Genomic DNA, 19,493 nt, shown 5'->3' on the forward strand with positions numbered 1-19,493 from the left:
ACTTTACACATCGCCTCTGTGTTAAACCCGAATGCTTTGCCAAGCTACCAGAGGGATGAGCACAGGTTAATTTAGTGTTGGCTTGTGCCTAACCCTGACAAGGCATGACTCATTCCCCAGTCAACCAACTACCCAATTTCTCACATCTAGTTTTTGTGGTTTTATTTGTAAGAGGTGGATAAAGGTATCATTTGTTTCTACGTTTCCTTTAGGAGAAGCAGTTACATTGATAGAGGTGCAGACGATTCATCGCTGGAGCTAAGGTGCAGATTGCCCAAGGGAAGCACTGCTGATTCAGAAAGCCGATGGTTTGTTATTTTCTTTAGTTTTAACTATGTATGCCGCAGTCAAAGTTGTAAGCAAGACTCTATGCACTAGAGACTTAAATAAAAAAAAAATATATATATATATATATATGTATATATATATATATATATATATATATATATATATATATATGTCTGTTGTTCTGTTGAAACTTTTTTTTACTCTTTTTATTAACATTTTATTCCAAAAGAAAAAATAACATGCACAGGTACCACAGCATGTTCTGTTGCAACTTTTGATACATGTTAAAACACAGTAGATTTTTTGTACCTGACTTCTTTCACATTTTAATAAAGCACAATTTGGGATAGTGATTTCACCACTGTGATAAATAACTAATATTTTCTTGTTTATGTGACTAATATCCAGATAAGAATCGGATACCTTCATACATATACTTACATATATTTAGTGATTACAACATCTAGTTTTGATCCAAATGTCCAATATTTTTGTTTGTAACTCTGTAAGAAATAGTTATGTATGCATTCTTCATTCCAGTATAGCACCTTTGTAGGGATCTTGTCAGAAGGAAGGAGAGTGTGTAGATGTTGTGGTATCTACACCTAACAGTTTATTAATTACACAAATTATGTCTAAACTACTAGTTTTAATTCTCAGGAACACTGCTAAATATAATCAAGGATGTGTTTAAAAGGAGCACAGTTCATCAGTTGGGGCATTCCGTGACGTAGCATCGAACAATGAAATGTGTATTGTTTATATGTCTATATTTTTAAAAAGGATTTTTTGTATTTTCATATTAAAATATCTTTTTTTTCAGCAATGTTCATTGCATTGATGTATTCGAGGATACCTGTCAGAAAACTTTCCTGACCAAGTGTGTGTTCAGCGGATTGCATTATGGTTTATTTTGTTTAAGTGTAAAATCTAATTTCAACAACGATACCTCAGATTGGGAGTCAATTCATTTCAACCCACTAAAAGACAGTAAGTACCTTTTGTTCAGGTGTCACTGATGCACTGTAAAAGCCTTGATATAGAAAGAAGATATTCTTGAAAATGAAGTAGAGGTTGACATTTTCAAAAACAGTTAGTATTGTTTTAATGCTGTGTTCATATTTAAAGATTAAGTAGTATGATATGTCTTACATATTAGGTCTCTGCATTAAGTGTCCATCATGATAATCCCGTATATGACTTTAGTGTATCTTTCATCCTCCCTTACCATATTCCAATTTTTTTCTGTATTGGGACTTGCGCTGAACATTGGCATATTTCCAGACAATAGTGTGTCTCCTGTGCAGCCTCTGTAATTCAGGTAACAAATCAGCATACAACTTGAAGAACACCGTGTTTAAGAGGATTACTTAGGTTTTGACAAATTTGACACAGATTAGACATGAGGCTGCAAAGTTATAGGGGGGTGGTCTCTAAATAGTTATTTACTTGCTAATATGGCATTCCCATTATTATTTTTTCAACATATTTTATTGAGTTTTGTGCAGATGCTTACAAATACAGTGTACTTGTAACATTCGTTGCCATCCCCATCATTTTTAGGTCGAGCAGACCTAAAAAGCAGGCTTTGCCTGCTTTGTCTGCGAAGACTTCTTTTGTTGGCGTGTTCCGATGAATGTGAGACAGGGGATGTGCACGAGCTTTCCATCAGCGATTTCACCTCGTGGGCGAGCACGCCCAGCCCGGCGCCGTGCACATCCCCTGCCTCTGATACTCACAGAAACACGCAGTCAGGCACACACGCAGGCAGGCACACACACAGACGCAGGCACATACAAGCGCACGCACACACAGCCACACAGCCACACACATGCACCCCCCCCACCCCCACACAGCCACTCACGCACCCCCACCACTCACGGGCGCGCACACACACACACACACACACACACAGATACAACCCCCCCCTCCCACTCACCGTGCTCTTTCTGCCTCGTCCGTGTCCCTCTCTCCCTCGGCAGCCATTGTTTACTCATGTTGTTAGTGATGCGGTCCAACATCCGGGTAACTCCCGTAACAACAACAAAGCAACCAAAAACAAATGCGGATATAGAAAGATGGTCTGACGCCCGCCCCTTCTTTGGCTCCTATTGGGCAGTGTGTTGCCTGAGATGACAGTTTATTGGTCAAGCGGAGTGTTAGAGTGTTTCGTCACAAAGCAGGGCGTTGGCTGCTGGAAGAGTAGGCGGAACAGGGGGCTGGATGGGGAGGTGGCAAGTCCCCTTCCTGTCGTCCGACATTTCCTTGCTGCACTCTGGCGGCGGAACGAGGACAATGCAATATCGTGGTTTATGGGAGCAGACAAAGTATCGAGGAGCTGTGGAGGGTGGTGTGGGGCCACCACATCGCTCATCTGAAGCCCTCATGGAACACTGAGGGCCAGAGGAGGTGCAGCGGGCCGGCCCACCTCTGATCGCAGTGATCCGGGCTCAGCGGTAGGTGCTGCCGCCGTCTCTGTCCTGGCCAGGGTCATTGTGAAGGGAGAGCATCTCTGCCGACTCATCTGTGACAATGATATGAACTAGCTATATTTCCTTGAGAAATGTGTGGTGGACTACAAACATGAGTGCAAAGTGAATGTGCGCTTAACACTTGTATACGTTAGCGATCATATATCTTGCTTTCCACACACACTAACCTTGGACAGCCCGTGGACCTGAAACATACCTGTTATTTTTTTTATATGTATACCAGCCCATGCCATGTAAATAGATGTTTACGGCACTTTTAGGACTACCTTTCTCTAAAGGCTCACTTAAGACGCCAGTACAGTTAACACATCTGTGTCTGGCCCTATACCTGCATGAGTCTGACATAGACTTGTTTTTAATCGCTCTAGATTCACTGGTAATGAGTGTGACCAACTTCTGTGGAACAACTCGTCTGTCCTTTAAAATGGATTCAATATTTCTAATCCAGTTACCTACCCTTATTTCCCTTGACGACTTGCCCTTCATCCCAACCCCCTACAGGCTGGCCCGTTTACTCTTTTTTTGTCCGGCTCGCGATTGCTGCCTGTTAACTCTTGGGAACCTCTTACCTGTCCAGTAACCCTCCATTTAGGTGCTTTTGACTCCCTCGGGGCTAGTGTCGTGCTTGTTTTCTCTTTTTTTCCCATAGGGTATTTGTGGCATTTAAATTATCCAGTCCCGTCTGGACTTTAGCAATGCTATTTGCTTGGGGTTCTCTAAACTGTTCTTTAGTCGAGCAGACTGCTCACAACTCCACAGCCCAAGCTTTGTTCAGTTTGAATACACAGCTGGAACCGAGAATTCTCTCCTTTTTGACCTCCGTCCACATCAGATCCCTCTAAGTTCCAAAAACGTACCAAAACCTAGTTAAAAATTGAGTCTGCCTCCAATTACGTTGAGTTCCCAGCTGCCCCAAGAGACTCTTGAGAGTTATATAAATCTAAATAAGGGGTTTTGTTGCTTTATTTGTGTAGTGTTGTATCGCATTAGGGAACCCTCAAAGCGCGAAGTGCAACCAATGCTGAGAAGCAGAAGTGTTGCACGTGAATATTTTAGTGATCTGCCTGTGATGTGAGACAGTCTAATCAAGTTGTCTGTAAATATGGTATCTTGGTGTTTGTCAATTCCCCCCCCCCCCTGCACAATCTAAAGTGACATGGAGCTTTTAAAGCACACTCTCAAACATAGTTGTTTTTTATCTGTCGGTGGGGTCTGCCTATCCAACCAATGAGATGAGAAAGCAATACGGGTGGCAGCAGGTTTGTCTGGCCACCATGCAGAGAACTAACAACCAACAAGTTTAGGCAAATTACGTTAAATGCCTCCTTATGTCAACAGATTTTTTTTTTGTGAAATGGGTTTGTCAGCTATGTACACAAGGAAACTCACCCAACTGACTGGTAAAATTAAAATTAAAATTTGTAATTTTCTTCATCCCCTAGCCCATAAACCGCAGATGCAAATGGGCGCCATATCTTCAGTGCCGTTTGGAGACAAATTTTCAGAGTAAGGTTTTTTTATAAACTTTTTTCTAATCTGCTGCGCTGGTCCAGTTGTTTCCTTTGAACCGAACCGAGACTAAAACTCCCAAACTGCACTGATTAATTAAAGTATAGAGCGGGAACATCATGCTAGGGTTACATGCAGATATTTGATCACCATATGCATGCTACGCAAACGGCTAAGGGACACCATCACATCACTTGGGGACACCACCACATCACATGGGGACACCACCACATCACTCGGGGACACCACTTGGGGACACCATCACATCACTCGGGGGCACCACCACATCACTCAGGGACACCACCACATCACTCAGGGACACCACCACATCACTCAGGGACACCATCACATTACTCAGGGACACCATCACATCACTCAGGGACACCACCACATCACTCAGGGACACCACCACATCATTCTGGGACACCACCACATCACTCTGGGACACCACCACATCATTCAGGGACACCACCACATCACTCTGGGACACCACTTGGGGACACCATCACATCACTCTGGGGCACCGCCACATCACTCAGGGACACCACCACATCACTCAGGGACACCACCACATCACTCAGGGACACCACCACATCACTCAGCCCAACCACATCACTGCTCAGCACCACAACAGCACTGTCCTTGCTTGCTATCAACAAGCATTGCCATAGCCAATAGGACTCGCATTAGGAAAGTGTAAGCTATTGGCTTTGTGAATAACAATGCTATTAATTTATATATTTTCAAAGCCAACACATATTAAAAAAATGTGTAATTTACAATACCAATAACTCACCCTTTCCTAATGCGAAACCTATTGCATTGTAAATGCTTGTTCTATCAGTGCACCATTCCAGGTAAAGTTATGCAGTACAGGATGGGAGAGAATGTAGATCAGATAAGTTCTAATGCGAGATACCAGTAAGTCATATAAATCATGGATAGGTGGTTCAGGTGGCAAGCATGTTCCTCTATGCAAAATACCTCCTTGTTTTAAAAACAACAACTTATAACAAGCTTGGCAAACGTATCAACCTGCTGGAGTTGGAGTAAGGTGTTGATATGAAGATTTTGCAGGCAAGTGGTGTGTGCAGTGTGCTTTCCTCTGGTCAGGGTGCTTACCTGGGGAGGGATAAAGGAGACTCAATTGTGAAGGGGAAACACCTAGGCACAGAGGCACATATGAGCATCTGGGGAGAATGTAGTATCAATCAGACTTGTCTGTTGCACTGTCAGGGGCTGATAGAAGTGCACCAATCTCTTCAATATGTGGGGAACCCACTAAAATGGTACGCCGTGCTTGCGCATGCTCCAGTGACTGGAGCCCGTGGCTCACCTCTGCTCACTTAAGGGCCTCTGTTCATCAGTGCAGAATGTCCAGGCCTCTGGGGTTCTTCCAAGCTATTGCCAGCTGGCAAAACTCCAAGAGCAGCACTAGATCTATATATTTGATTGTGATTCTTTTGCCCCTTCATCTGGGGAACAGGCCTGATATGCAATAGACTGGAGTTTTTAGGATATGTTGCCCCGTAGATTTATCCACATACCAGGTGATGTAATTCCAGTAAGGATGGAGAGACGGTCATGCCCATACCATATGGAAAAAGTCTGCTCCCTCTTCATTACTTCTGGGGAACTTCACATGTGCATTGAAGAAACATTGGATTAATCCTCTTTGGGGTGATATAGGCTTTGTGAAGATAATAGAAGTGAATGGCCAGGGTTGTGTGAGAGGTGGAGGAGCCAAAGGGAGAGACGAAGGTTGAGACTCAGGGAGGTCTCTGTTGAAGTAACATCACTGCCTTACCGAGTGTTTATTAACCACGAGCACTTTATACATAATACGTCTGGTGCTTAGAAAATCAGCGTTTCTCCAGCAGGCCAGCAAGTTGATCTAAACACCTATATCTGGGTACATGACTGACTCCGGTGTAACACTTCACAGCGCTCACACTCAGCTTGGACTGCCCCAGTGTCTCCCAGGGTCAGCACAGACAGCGTGATCACCACACAGAGTGAGGGGCTCAGAGCTCCCCGGTCTCCATTGAAGCACTGCAGGGTCGCCCTCCTCAGCACTCACTAACAGTTGGATCCCCTGCTGCAGCCCTCTGACAGCACACACAGCCCACACACCGTCCTGTGCTTTGCGAGCCCTAGAGGGAGGAGATTGCACCGTGTGATCTTGCACCAATGAGAGCCTGTGCAGGTGGAGCTTGCTGGGCAGAGCATCCACAAGTAGGACTCTGTAGGACATAGAGGGTGGGGAGCCAGGTTCTTCATCTCAACGAACAGTAAGACTTGTGAAAAGGAAGACTGAGCTACAATGGATCGTTAGGTTATAGAAGTAGCCATAGGTCGATTGTAGTGTAACAAGTCTAAGAGGCAGAGCCCAGAGTGCCAAGATTCGGGTCTGTTTTGGAAGCGATAACAAGTCGGTGCAGCGACATCTTGTTCGCTAGCACGCCCTCGCCCTCAGAGGCAGCGCTATAAATCCATCATTAGTGCAGCAGGTGCGGAAGCCCCGACGTTCAGGGATGTGAGGGGCCACCCCTTAATGGCTTTATTATACTACCTGCGGGACAGGGAACGCAATGTGTATTTACCCCACTTGCCTTAAGGCAATTGGCGCCATTGCGAGGACAGTACGTGTTCTTCCAGTATCTTGCCTGCCTCAGGCCCCCAATACGCTGCTGCCTCTGCAGAAAAACACTAAGTCTGCCGGGATCCCTCTGTCCTCCCCGTGACCCCTTGCACCCCTTGCCTGCTTCAGGGCTGCACTGAACAATTTTCTTATCTGCTTATTAAATTAAACAAGCAGACAAGAAAAGTCTTCACAACAGCTGCGAACCAGGCCATGGTGTCCGGAGGGGCTGTCCGAAAAATGGACAGGGTGGCACCCAAAAACATTACTTTCCATTGGGAAGCCAGCGTTTACCATAAACGCTGACGCTACCCAATGGAAAAGAGGGGCGGGGCTTAGAGTCCCTTTTACAAATCTTGTATTTACAAGATCTCTCGCAAAGGCGGAGCAGGTCTCTGCCTTGCCATCCCCAGGCGAGACCTAAAAAGTGTATTTCTTCGTAAAATTGTCAAAAGTGAAGGAAGGAAAAGAAAAGACAGTGAAAGATCAGTATAAATGCACTTGTGCGTGCTAGTGTCAATCAAGTACCCACTGGTCCCTGTGAGAAAAGACATGCAATTCCCAGCGTCTAAAATGAGGTACCACTCACAGGCTAGACATCACTTTATTCACTGCTGTGAGTGTCCTCAATTAAAAAATCGTTCTAATCAGACCATTTAGAATTTTAAAAAGCTGACATGTTTTGTTGCCACCAATTTGCGCAACTTCATCAGTGCTACAGGGAAGACCAGTCTTCACTTCACTTGAAATTAACGCCAAATCTGTGGTTGTATGACAAAGAAGAACGTGCCAGGAGAAAATATCACCCTATACTCAGATGCACTCAGCAATTGTTTCATTCCTGCTCACATAAAATGCATAGAAACTAGGCCTGGGTGGTAAATACCGTTTCACTCACGATCCGCGGCTTCGCTGAATTTGTTGCCTGTTCGCGCTTTCAAAATGCGTGTTCACAAGATATTTCTCCCCGAGCACGCAAACAGCGTTCGCGAACAGGAAAAAAGCATTGCGAACACGCAGAACAAGAAATTCCACATGTTCGCTGTACTTTTGCGTGCTCACTGAGATTTTTTACCATTTCGCGGAGCTTTGTATAGTGCAACTACGCAAATTCCGCCCACCCCTATTACCAGGAGGTGGCAAACATCCCTTTTACCTGCAACCACCTTTTCAGGGACACCGTGCCGATCCGTCACGGGTCCAGACGGTGAACCATCATGTTTGCGTCACCTATAATTGTGCATACGTTAAAGAGTGTAAAAGATATATCAACCAATATTGTAGCTTCTCACCTCCTATGTCCTCACAAGCTCATATTGATCATTTTATCACTATATATAGTGCCGCATTTAATCGCTGCAAAAACCACAGTTGATGGACAGAATGCAGAACAATGTCATACATTCACCCCAGTACAGAGATCTGGGCCTAAATCCATCGTTTTTTTGCACTCCACCTCGGAAACCGGTCCTCGGAAGCTTGTTTCCGGTCCAGGGAAGACATGGCTTGGCAGTTTGGGCTGGACTGTTCCCATGAGGCACAGGGTCAGACTGATTTGCATATAGCCATGTCTGAACTGGGGTGGCAGAGTGGGCTAAAGAACGGTGATGGATTAAACTCAGATCTTTTGACTGGGTGTGAGTGTTTGATTGATTCAGATGCTCCGTCCATCACCACCCCCTTTTGTACCGCATTTAATCGCTGCAGCACTATCAGCGTCCTTACTCTTCCCGCATCAGTAAATTTAAAAATTCCAGTTATAGAATTAGTCCCTCTTAATCGTTATTGACCAACAAAGCCACCCCTTGCGTTAAGAAGTGACTAACTTTGTGTGCACTAACATGCATCAGCCAGCATTCAACCCCTTACCAATACCGAGTCCCACTGGCGTGTGAAAGCTTCATCCTCATGAATCCAGAGGACGCGGAACACTAGTATTCTCATCCCGCCCTATGTCAAGCGTCAGAGCAGGGCCAATAATAAAATAAAGCCAACCCTGGGAATTGAGAGGGGTAGCATGATTGAACAAATATAATAATAGTGGGAGTACTACAATATTCATAGCATGTGGTAGCCATAGATACATATGTTTGGCATTATCCTGCCATCTAGTGTTGTGCTCGGATAATTATAAGTAGTTTTTCTCCGAAGAAGTCTTCGAGTCAGGAGGTATAGTGAATCCTCATCCATTGTGCATTGTACATGTTTCCTGGCTCCTTTGTTAGAATGTTTTTTGTAGCTATCGGTTTCGGAAGTCGACAACGCAGCTCCAAGACCGAAGCTCAATTCCTCACAGAGGCCTTTGCAGCGCCCCTTTTTTTCTCTCCAACCAAACTGCGTTTATGACCGAACAATACCGGCTGGTGTTATTAGATATTTCCCAACGCCTGCCTGGGTTCTGACCCAGCCTTGCTGAACTTCTTCGCCTCCACTCTCCATGTCATGATCGACGAGGGATGGAAAACACACCCTTCAGCTTTTGCCCCAAATGCCACGCAAAGTATTCCCGGCAAGGCCAACACAGAGTGTGCAATCTCTGTTTATCACCAGAACATGAGGAGACTTCCTGCGAGGCGTGCTTGGCGTTCCGGTTGATGAAAACCCTTTGACAGCGAAAGGAGCGCCGTTGGACCTACACCACCATGCAGCGATACACAGAAGACGCACCGGACATCTTCAAGGAGCAGTCATCAGACCCCGAACAGGAACCGGAGGGCACAGAAGCACAGACGGCGCCTCCGGGATTACCAATACTGCTGGCTAGCCAGGTAGGGACACATGAGTGCCTAGGTGAAAGCCACCCAATCCTCTACCAAACCACCCAAACCCGCTTTTGGAGCACCACTGCCCTCAGGCAATGGCGGTCTCCACCAGCAGTCGTAAACGGCCAAAAATACTGATTTTCGGCCGTTTCCGACCGGTATTTGGATATTGAGATGTAGGGGCATGTTAAATTACAGAATCGGTAATTTTACCGAATTTGTCATTTTTCCGATTCGGTTAAATACCGAATTGGTAAAATTACCGATTCTGTAATTCAACATGTAGGTAGCACTGTAATCAGTGCTACAAGGGTTTAAGAATTCGTTATTTACCACCAACTAGAAGTTTGTGGTAAATAATGGAAACCCTTCAAAAAGCATTTTTTTGCTTTAAAAAACGTGCCATGTTGCAGACATACATGCCCTAAGGGCATGTATGTCAGCAGCATGTGCACCCATGCACAATTGGGTGAAACAGGGTGTCAAAGTGACACCCTGTCCCCCTTGCAAATTCGGTAATTTTACCGGATCGGTATTTACCGATTCAGTAATTGGCATTGATTCCTATGGGCCTCAAGACCCATAAGAATCAATGGCAATTACCGAATCTGTAAATACCGATTCGTTAATTACCGAATCATTCCGATTCGGTAATTTCAAAAGTGAAATTACCTACATCCCATTTACCTACTCTTAAATACCGAATCGGTATGATTCGGTATTTAAGAGTAGGTAAATCGAGATTACCTACATCTGGCCCCTGGTGTTAGTTTGGTCCAGCGACCCATCGCTCTATACAGTGATGGAACAGCAACAACTTGTTGCAGGGTCAGCCTTTCAAGATCCCAAATCTGCAAGTCACCATTACCACAGACACATTCCTTCAGGGGTAGGGAGCACATATGCAAGATCTCACAGTTCATGGTCTATGGGCAGTATATCTGGACATCTACACATCAATAATCGATAGCTTCTAGCAATTCAATTAGCCCTCAAAGCTTCTTGCAGTCACCTACACCAGAAGCTAGTGCTAATACGCACAAACCAGATGACTGCACTGCATTATATTAAAAAACAGGGCGGGACACACTCCTCACAGCTATCCGTCCTATCAGAGCAGACCTGGCACTGGGCAGTCTTTCCCAAAATCCACCTCCTAGCAGAATACATACCTGGGGTGGACAACCACTTGTCAGATATGCTCAGCAGGACACATCAGCAAGTGTACGAGTGGGAGATACACTTACCACTACTCCACTCTTACTTCAAAAGGTGGGGAACACCGGACATAGACTTGTTTACCACTCACCTCAATGTCAAAGCTTTATCTCCAGGTTCCCTCCCCCTCAATCCAAGGGCAACGGATGAATTGGTCAGGAGTATTTGCCTACGCTTTTCCTCCTCTCCTACTCATTCAATACATGGAAAAAAGTTAACACAGACATCTTTAACACTAAACCTAATAGCCCCAACATGGGCATGGCAGGCATGCCTCACAACCCAACTGCACCTGTCTGTAGTACCACATGAGGAACTACCTCCTTGACCACATCTACTGACGCAAGATCAAGGAGAGGGAAGGCATCCGAATACCAGCTAGCTACATCTTGCAATTTGCTCCTGAAATCCTAGAATTTGGGCATCTGAAATTACCACAAGAATGTATGGACATCCTTAGATAAGCTCGTAGACCAACAGCTACAGCATGTTATCCTGCAAGATAGAAACGATTTGTAGAGCTGTACAAATAAACAAATCCAACCTTTAGCAGCCACAGTACAAGACCCTGTAGGTTATTTCTTCCATCTGCAGCAAGTAGGGCTCACTTACACATCTATCAGATTATACTTTCAGCCCTAGCTGCCTACATGCAGAACATGCAACATATGTCCCTGTTTCAAATACCAGTAATCATTCATGGAAGGAATGAAAATAATTATCCTTCCACTCCAACCCCCTTAACCTGGAAACTAAACATTGGCCTTACAAGGCTTATGTGGCTGCCATTCAAACCACTTAATTCATGTCAACTCCAATTTCTAACATGGAAAGTTGCCTTTCTAGTGGCAATCAATTCTCTCAGAAAGATAAGTGAACTACAGACACTACCCTGCAGGAACCTTTCTTTAAAATGTTCCCAACAGAATTAGTTCCACAGACAAGAGCAATCAGAAATTTCTAACCAAGGTGGTCTCAGTCTGTCACACAAGCCAGCCATGGAACTATCCGTTTCTTTCCTAACATAGACACAATAGCAGAGAAAGCCCTGCATACATTAGAAGTCCAAAGGGCTATCATGTTCTACATGATATAACCAAACCCTTTACGAAAACACAATGACTGTTTGTCGCCTTTACCAAGCCTCATCAGGGGCACCCATATCCAAGGCAGGAATTGCTTGATGAATAGTTGGATGCATTCCAACCTGTTACCAGAAAGCCAAGAGGGTACTTACAGTACCATTACAGGCTCATTTCACCCGTAAACAAGGAGCCACTATGCTTCTCTTGGAAATATTCCTATAGAGGATACTTGCAGAGGATCACCATGGAATAACCCACATAAATTCACAAAACACTACTGTGTTGCTTTTTTGACAGATCAGCAAGCAAGAATGGGTCAAGCTGTACTTGAAAAACTATTTCAAACGAGTACTTCAACCAGTCACTTGCCACCGAAAAGGGGTGCACTGCTTAACATTTGATTCTAAGCATATGTATCTACCGGCAACACATGCTATGAATGGACTATGTTACTTACCCTGTAAACATCTATTCATAGCGTGTAGTGTCATAGATTCAGGTGCACCCAACCTCCTCCCTGAAAGCTTTCAGGTGAAGTAGTTGCTACTATATTTAGCACAGTGAATTCCACACTCACACTTCTACGCTTGTTTCTCTATTCTGTCATTGTGTTGCTCTATTTCTAATACTCACCTGGTGAGCCAAAAACAGTCTAACAAAGGAGCCAAGGAACATGTTCAATACACACTGGAGGAGTCACTATACCCCGTGACTCGAAGACTTCTTCAAAGAAAACAACTTATTATCACCTGAGCCCAACACTCGATGGCAGGATAATGCTAAGCATTTGAATCTATGGCACTACACGCTACGAGCAGATGCTTACAGGGTAAGGAACATATTTCTTTCACTAGGGCTGAGTGGCCTGCCACAGTCAGTAGTAATGTGTGCCAAAAGGCAATAGATTGTCTGATGAGGCAAACAATGCCCGTATGTTGCCCTCAACCAATTGAGATTCAGACAATAGACTTGCATCCATCCCTAAATAGCGGAAGGTGTGCGGCTCTCAGTGCATCTCTCCTCCGAGCTCCGATGGTCTATTGTCCGGTCCTAGTGCACACACCGAGTCGGCACTGGATTTGTTCCAGTTGACTCCAAGCCACAACACTCCAGCAAATTCTTTAAGCACTGCATGCTCCCTTTGTTTGTCAGATTGTTCCCCACAGAGATACAGTAGCATATTATCTTTGTAGAGCAACATGTTTAGGGGTGTCCTTCCCATGCATAGGCCCTGGAAGGATCCACCTGGCCGGAATGTGACCTCAAGAGGGTCCAAGGCGATGGTGAAAATCACTGGGGAGAGAAAGCTTTTCTGGCGAGTACCCCTCTCTATATTGCAGGGATCAGAGATATATTGTCCGTTTTTAACTCGTGCAGCAGGGACCAGGAAAGGACCCGTTTCAGTGTCCATTACTTATATCCTTACAAAACATAAGCATTATGGTTAAAAAGACCACATCCCTGAACACAGAGCTGTGGTACACATTTTAAAAACTAAAATAAGGAAAAGAGCTGATAAGCATAACATTAATGGGCCGATTCCGATGTCAGTCGGAAAGCTTCCGATCGCCAGTCGGAAGCTTTCAGACGTGGTCGGAAGCTTTCCGACCAACACGGTCAGTTTGCGGTCCGACTACCGAATTACAATGTCAACGGTCGGAGCGTGTAAAGCCGGTCATTCTGATGCAGTTCCGACCAGCTCTCGGAGGATTCCTGGTAGTCGGAACCGTACGGTAATCCCCTAAGGACTACGTTTCCGCCATCTGGATTACAATGTCGGTTTCCCACAGTCTTTTTGTGCCGGCCTTCCCCAAATAGAAAAGCTGTCGGAAAGCGACTTTAGGGGCCCCTAGCAGAGCTCCCTTGCTCCGTTTTCCACTCCATGCATCAACAAGGTATTGTAGTACCACCAGGAATGCTGCACTTCCCCACCTTAGGAAAACATTGTTGTTCAAAGAAAGATGAGAAAACGGAAGTAGTGCTTCAGTGGCAAACTATGTAAAGTGACACTAATGCGTTTGGGTGTGAATAAAACCAATCTAGTCACTTAGCGACCACTCTGTCTTGATTTATTGAGTTATTTTTCATATTTTGAAACTGTTTTTCTCTCCGTCCTGAGGCTGCACTTTGGAATAGAAAAATGTCTGAAAAAAAGTGACATTTTTTCAGGAAAAGTGGTTCTTTCATTTTTGGATCCATTTCACAGTGGAACGGGTGACGGAAAGGGAGAGAAAAGAGAGGGTCAGAGCCGTTTCCTGAATTTATAGTTTTCAGCAAGTGAGGAGGAGCGAGACAGAGACAGAAAGAGAGGGAGTAAGAGGAATGGGGGGCAGCTGCCAGTGTCAGAGCAGGAGAAGTGGACTATGGGCCCGATTCACAGAAGGAACTTAAGACTCAATCCTAAACTTACTACTATTTTGGTATTCACAGAATGCACTTACTACTTTTGGCATTCACAGAAAGAACTTACTATTTTTGGTATTCACAGAAGTTAGGATTTTGTCTTAAGTTTGTCTTAAGTTTGTCTTGTCTGTCTAACTTAAGACAAAATCCTAACTTCTGTGAATACCAAAAATAGTAAGTTCTTTCTGTGAATGCCAAAAGTTAAATTAAATTAAATTACAAAAGTATGGGCATTCCGTGCCCTGCCGATCCCGCCCACTTCGACCACTTGTTGTAATCACACAATTACTGAGCCTGGAATTTTAATTCAACATAATTTCTGGTTAACTATACCACGTGCAGCCTGACGAAGAAGCAGAACACAACGCAGTCTATTGTCTTATCTACAGTTTGACATGAAGGCAGCCTTGGGTACGTAACCGATGTATCCCTTTGTCTCGCTTCAAAAACTTTCAGGGAAATGCGGTTTCACCCCCATGGAAGAGTGCGGCTGCGCAAATGGCGTATTTATTTGTTACATAGCGCTATGAGCCACTATGAAAAGTGAACTTCAGAATATATCGTGCTTACACAAACCTGCATTCTTTGTTCGAACTTCTAACTCATCGTTGAGGAGGGTAAAACGCTGTCTATTCTGCAGACCCTCTCAGTAGTTCAAGAGTCAAACAATTGGGTACCAAAGACATTTCACATCAGCAGGCTGAATTTACTACTGCAAAAAATCAGCCATTTTGCTGCATAGAAGATTAGAGGATTAAGGGTAAACACCTTGGGCTCCCTGAAAGGATGGGGTGGGGTGTGGGTTCGCTGAGGAACCCTTCGCAAAGTTTTAATTTGGTGGGTTTTCACAAATCATATCAGTGGTTTTGACATCTAGTTCGAGCATCTTTATATCAAACAGAATAATTTAAGGACACTGTGCACATAATACATAAACACAAATGGATTTCTCCAGCTCGAAAACAATGCACGCTAAGAAAAAACGAAAGGATTTTGTAGATGAACTCTGGAAACTGTGATTTCTTACATGTACTTGCTGAGCTTTGTGGATTTTTGTGAATCTTCAAAAAGTCAAATATACTCAACCACTGAGGCCTGCAAACTACGAGTGGACTTCCGATTTTATTTTTAAAAAAGGTCAATGAATGGCCCTCAAAGTAATTGTGGCAAGGTATAACAGGCCAAGAATGCTCAAAGTACCGGGCCCGAGTAAATCAAAGAGTGAGGCTGGCTAGAAATAAACTAGCCTCCACTGGGGGGTGGGAATCAATTTCCCCTCACCGCATTGTCCCTGCTGTCAGCCCTGAAACTGGATCCTTGCTTGGGTATCGGTGCTGCACTTTTTTCCTATCTAGGATCCGGATGAGTCACCTTTAGGGATGGGGAGTAGGGGCAGACAAAATCCACAGTGGTCACTCCAGAGCCCCACCTTTCCCCTAGCCACATATAGGTAGTTCATATAGTATTTCTTTCATTCTAATATTAGTAGCTCATTTATTAAAGGTCAAATACATTTTTTTCTATCCAGCCTGAAAGGAATATATTCCTACTTAGTTGTCAGCTAAGAAAGAACAAGACATTGGCAACACGCCTGTAAGTCTCCACTCCCCCAACCTGTTGACCAAGCTGAGTGATCCTCACCAAACCAGTATTGCTATTTTACTCAGTTTAGTTTAGTTATTTACAAAAAATCTCAAGAGCCTAGAAATAGGCTAACCCACGGTAATAGTGGACTCTACAGAATTTGTTTAGCGCTTTGTACATCGGAAGAGGCTACCAAGTGCTCCAATTTGCAACAAATTCCTGGGTGCTCTATCCGAGACAGAGGATGGAAGGGTGTTGGATACTAAGTATTATCTGGCAAGGTTGACATGTATATGTCTTTCTTTTTCTGGATTTAAGGAGCACTGACAAAACCCAATAAGCCTAGCTGACTGAAAATTCTGCAGCTAGCACTGTGTTTTTTGGCTGGGCTGCTTCAGAGATCACAAGTGGTTCTGCTGTAATCTTTTGCCTAAAGCCATTTCAATCACCAAGTATTCCCCCAGGGAAACAAGGAAAAGCAAGAACTAACAGGGCCATCCTTTTCAGAGAGCTACAGACATACATGCAAACCCCTCAGAAATCTGATGGCATTTATAAGTGCCCCACAAAAAAGCTAACAGTTGCAAATTATGTGTTCCACGTATGTGGACGTGCATGAGATAGCTCAGCTGGTTAATTAATCTGCTGTGAAGCTCTGTGTAAAAGCAGCAGGGGCGAATGTTGGTAGGAAAATGCAACATGTCATCTTTCTTAAGATGATAAAGTAACTATTGTGAAAACTGAGTATATCATTTGGTAGCTATTAATATCGATAAGGAGCAACACGTCTCTATGTTAACATTTGTCATGTCTCCAAGTGTAACATAGAACAGCAATTTGTAATTATCACTGCTACATCTGCTGAAGGACTCAAAAGCGCTCCAAAAGGGACACTGCTCGGGGTTCAGAGAAAGCAGAGCAAAGGTGGACTCTTCCTCCGTAGAGTTCATGAAGAAAGTTACCATTTTTGCCTGCCTACAGCTGATGCGGATGTGGAGCCCATCTGTTTCCTGTTACTCCGCTCTACAGTTAACGTGCACTCATCACCAGCTCGAAGAACGCCCTCACACATGCTTCCTCAGCCTTGGGTACCACAAAAAGAGCAATGCAAACCCAAAAATCTCACGCTGTCTCGTAGTGTCATGACAACCTCATCTGGTGATACTTTTCCATTTATATTTTGCTTGCAGTGGCTCCAGCTCACTTCTAGCCATCATTTGGAGACCTGGGTGTTCATGTAATATACCGGTTCATCCAATTGGAGCTCAAAAGTTTTAAAACTGAACAACTAGACTAATGTCCCCAAAACACAATTTGTTAAATGGAAACATGAGTCAGAGCTGGGAACATGGTGACGCTGTGACATGGAGCCACCTGATTAGCCTCATGATGAATGACGTGACCGCCAACATGATGTGCTCTCTGAAATAGCGCCAACAAGAGATGCCACCACCGACAGCTTCTTCTGCGTTCGACTTTCAGTACGTGATACCGAACTTGTGTCGTTTTGTCTGGGCTTGTTGGACATCTGCCAACAATGCAGAAATGTGGAAGGATGGGTTACACCTTTTCCTCACAGGGCAGACCTGCTGCCCCGGTAGTGCCCTGTCTAAAGGGCAAAGGGGCGTGTCGAAAAACAAATCCTAAGACAGTAGATGTAGCAGGACCCAGGATGAAGTGTGGCATGTCTAAATACTTATATGGTCTCAAAGGCGAGACCAATTGCATGGCAAATGCTTGTTTTATTAACATCACTTCTCCAGAACTTGAGATCGCTGATCACTGTGTTTGTTCCAGTGCTGTCCAGGTTTCTCTCACAGCTGCCAAGACATCCCTAGGCATTGGATCTTGCCTTTGTTCTGTTTTCGTTTGTCAGCGTGAGCCCTTCAGGCATAGCTATCCAGTGTATGTAGTGTTCTGTGTTGTAGATGCTCAGCCTTGTCTCATCATTCCTACAGGGTACCAAAGCAAAAGGGCATATATTGTATTTAAACGGCCTCTGGACAGGATCAGTTATGCAGTACCTTCTCAGCTGCTCCCCTCTCAATGCCCCCCGTCTTCTGGATATGCCAGTCTTGTTCACTGCGCCTTCCTGCTCCATCCATCCCTGTTCTGCACCTCAGTATCTAAAAGGGGTTCAGTCCAATTCAATGCAACTCACAATGAATCCTCTTCCAGGGGTAGGCTTATCCACTCAAAACAGTGCTGGCAGGAATCATCCGAGCCTCTCTAGCCACCATGCAGGGCCACTCAACTTCTCCTGTGCTGCTGGCCTCGCCACTCACAGAGGCCCCAAGTCACTGGGAGCCATGGCAGTGCGAGGCTGCCACCTGCCAAGGAGCCTCTAAGAAGATTCCTACAGCTTTTCAGCCCTATGCCTGCCACTCACTGGACTATTCAATCACTGACCTCCTGGTCGGGGTGGTCCCACCAGCTACTCTGATGCAGAGTTCTAGCCCGGGACCAGGGTTCAATTCCCTGCCTCGGTGGGTCTTGGGCTCAAAATTCCACGGACCTGATAATTCTCGCCTCAGTGCCTATTCCAATCAAGGAGTCCCACTCTGCAACTCTGGGCAATAGCTTGCTTAATCTCCACAACAGCCCCCACAACGCTAAGGATGCCTGGCCTCCACCTTGGGGGTGCCCAGGAGTGGACGCCTCACAGGGAAAGCCAGGATGGGTTCCACAGCGGTATTCGTACAAGCGCCTTGAGACCCTTGCGGGTGAGTAGTGCGCTATACAAATATCAATTTACATTTTACATTTTAAGTTCTCCCAATTTCCTCTACTCATCTGGCCTGATCTGAGTTCCAAGTCTGCAGACTCTAGCGATTCTTCTCCTCCAAGTAAGCTGCGACATCATGCCGACTGCTCCAGACAGAGGGTCATCTCCTTTCCAAAGACCCTCCCTCAATCCATGCCTTCCCATCTGACTCCAAGACCACTGTCAACTTCTGCAGTGTCTCTGTGATGCAGTGAGACCAAACAGTATCCCACCTCTCAGTCCCCCAATGCCCCGGTTCTGTATCCCCAAAGTCAGTATTCTCAAGGATGCCAATAAATTAGGCCATGGAGCCCGAAAGCATTTCTATTTTGTGGCGACTTTGGTCACCTTCCTATCGAATGAACCTCTGATCATATTCTGAGTCTTAAGATAAATTGAAGCTCACCTGAATTGCATCTACTTATTTTTTAAACTTTGCTCACAATTCTGCAAGAAGTCAGGTATGTATATAATTGCTGAAAAGTAAGAAGTAAACCACAGCCACTGTTGACTGAGATAAAAAAAAAACTTTTATATTAAAGACCAAGAGTGTAGGGCACACACCCAAAACTCGTTCCAAGCTGTCTCAGAGGGAAGTGATGCTAAGCCCAGGTTTGGTTTAAAGCTGAGCTGTGCGCCTAGAGCCTGCTAGGTGCAATTAACTTGAGACCAGGGGCAATGAGTGTCTTCACTGATAACTTCAGTCGTGTTAAAGATGGCATGATTTGTGACTTGATATGTGACATC

General features: G+C 44.8%; 1 protein-coding gene across 2 annotated transcripts in view; it reads left to right on the plus strand.

Moving 5' to 3' along the window:
• IL10RB (interleukin 10 receptor subunit beta) overlaps positions 1-19,493 on the plus strand; it is a 432,261-nt gene that overhangs the window by 163,504 nt on the left and 249,264 nt on the right. For both annotated transcript variants that reach the window (XM_086935322.1, XM_086935323.1), the window contains exons 3-4: positions 213-308; positions 1,112-1,278. In XM_086935322.1, the coding sequence (XP_086791448.1) occupies positions 213-308; positions 1,112-1,278 (263 nt within the window). The remainder of the gene's footprint in view (positions 1-212; positions 309-1,111; positions 1,279-19,493) is intronic.

This window comes from Lissotriton vulgaris, chromosome 8 (genome assembly GCF_964263255.1).
Source record: "Lissotriton vulgaris chromosome 8, aLisVul1.2, whole genome shotgun sequence".
Taxonomy (NCBI): Eukaryota; Metazoa; Chordata; class Amphibia; order Caudata; family Salamandridae; genus Lissotriton; species Lissotriton vulgaris.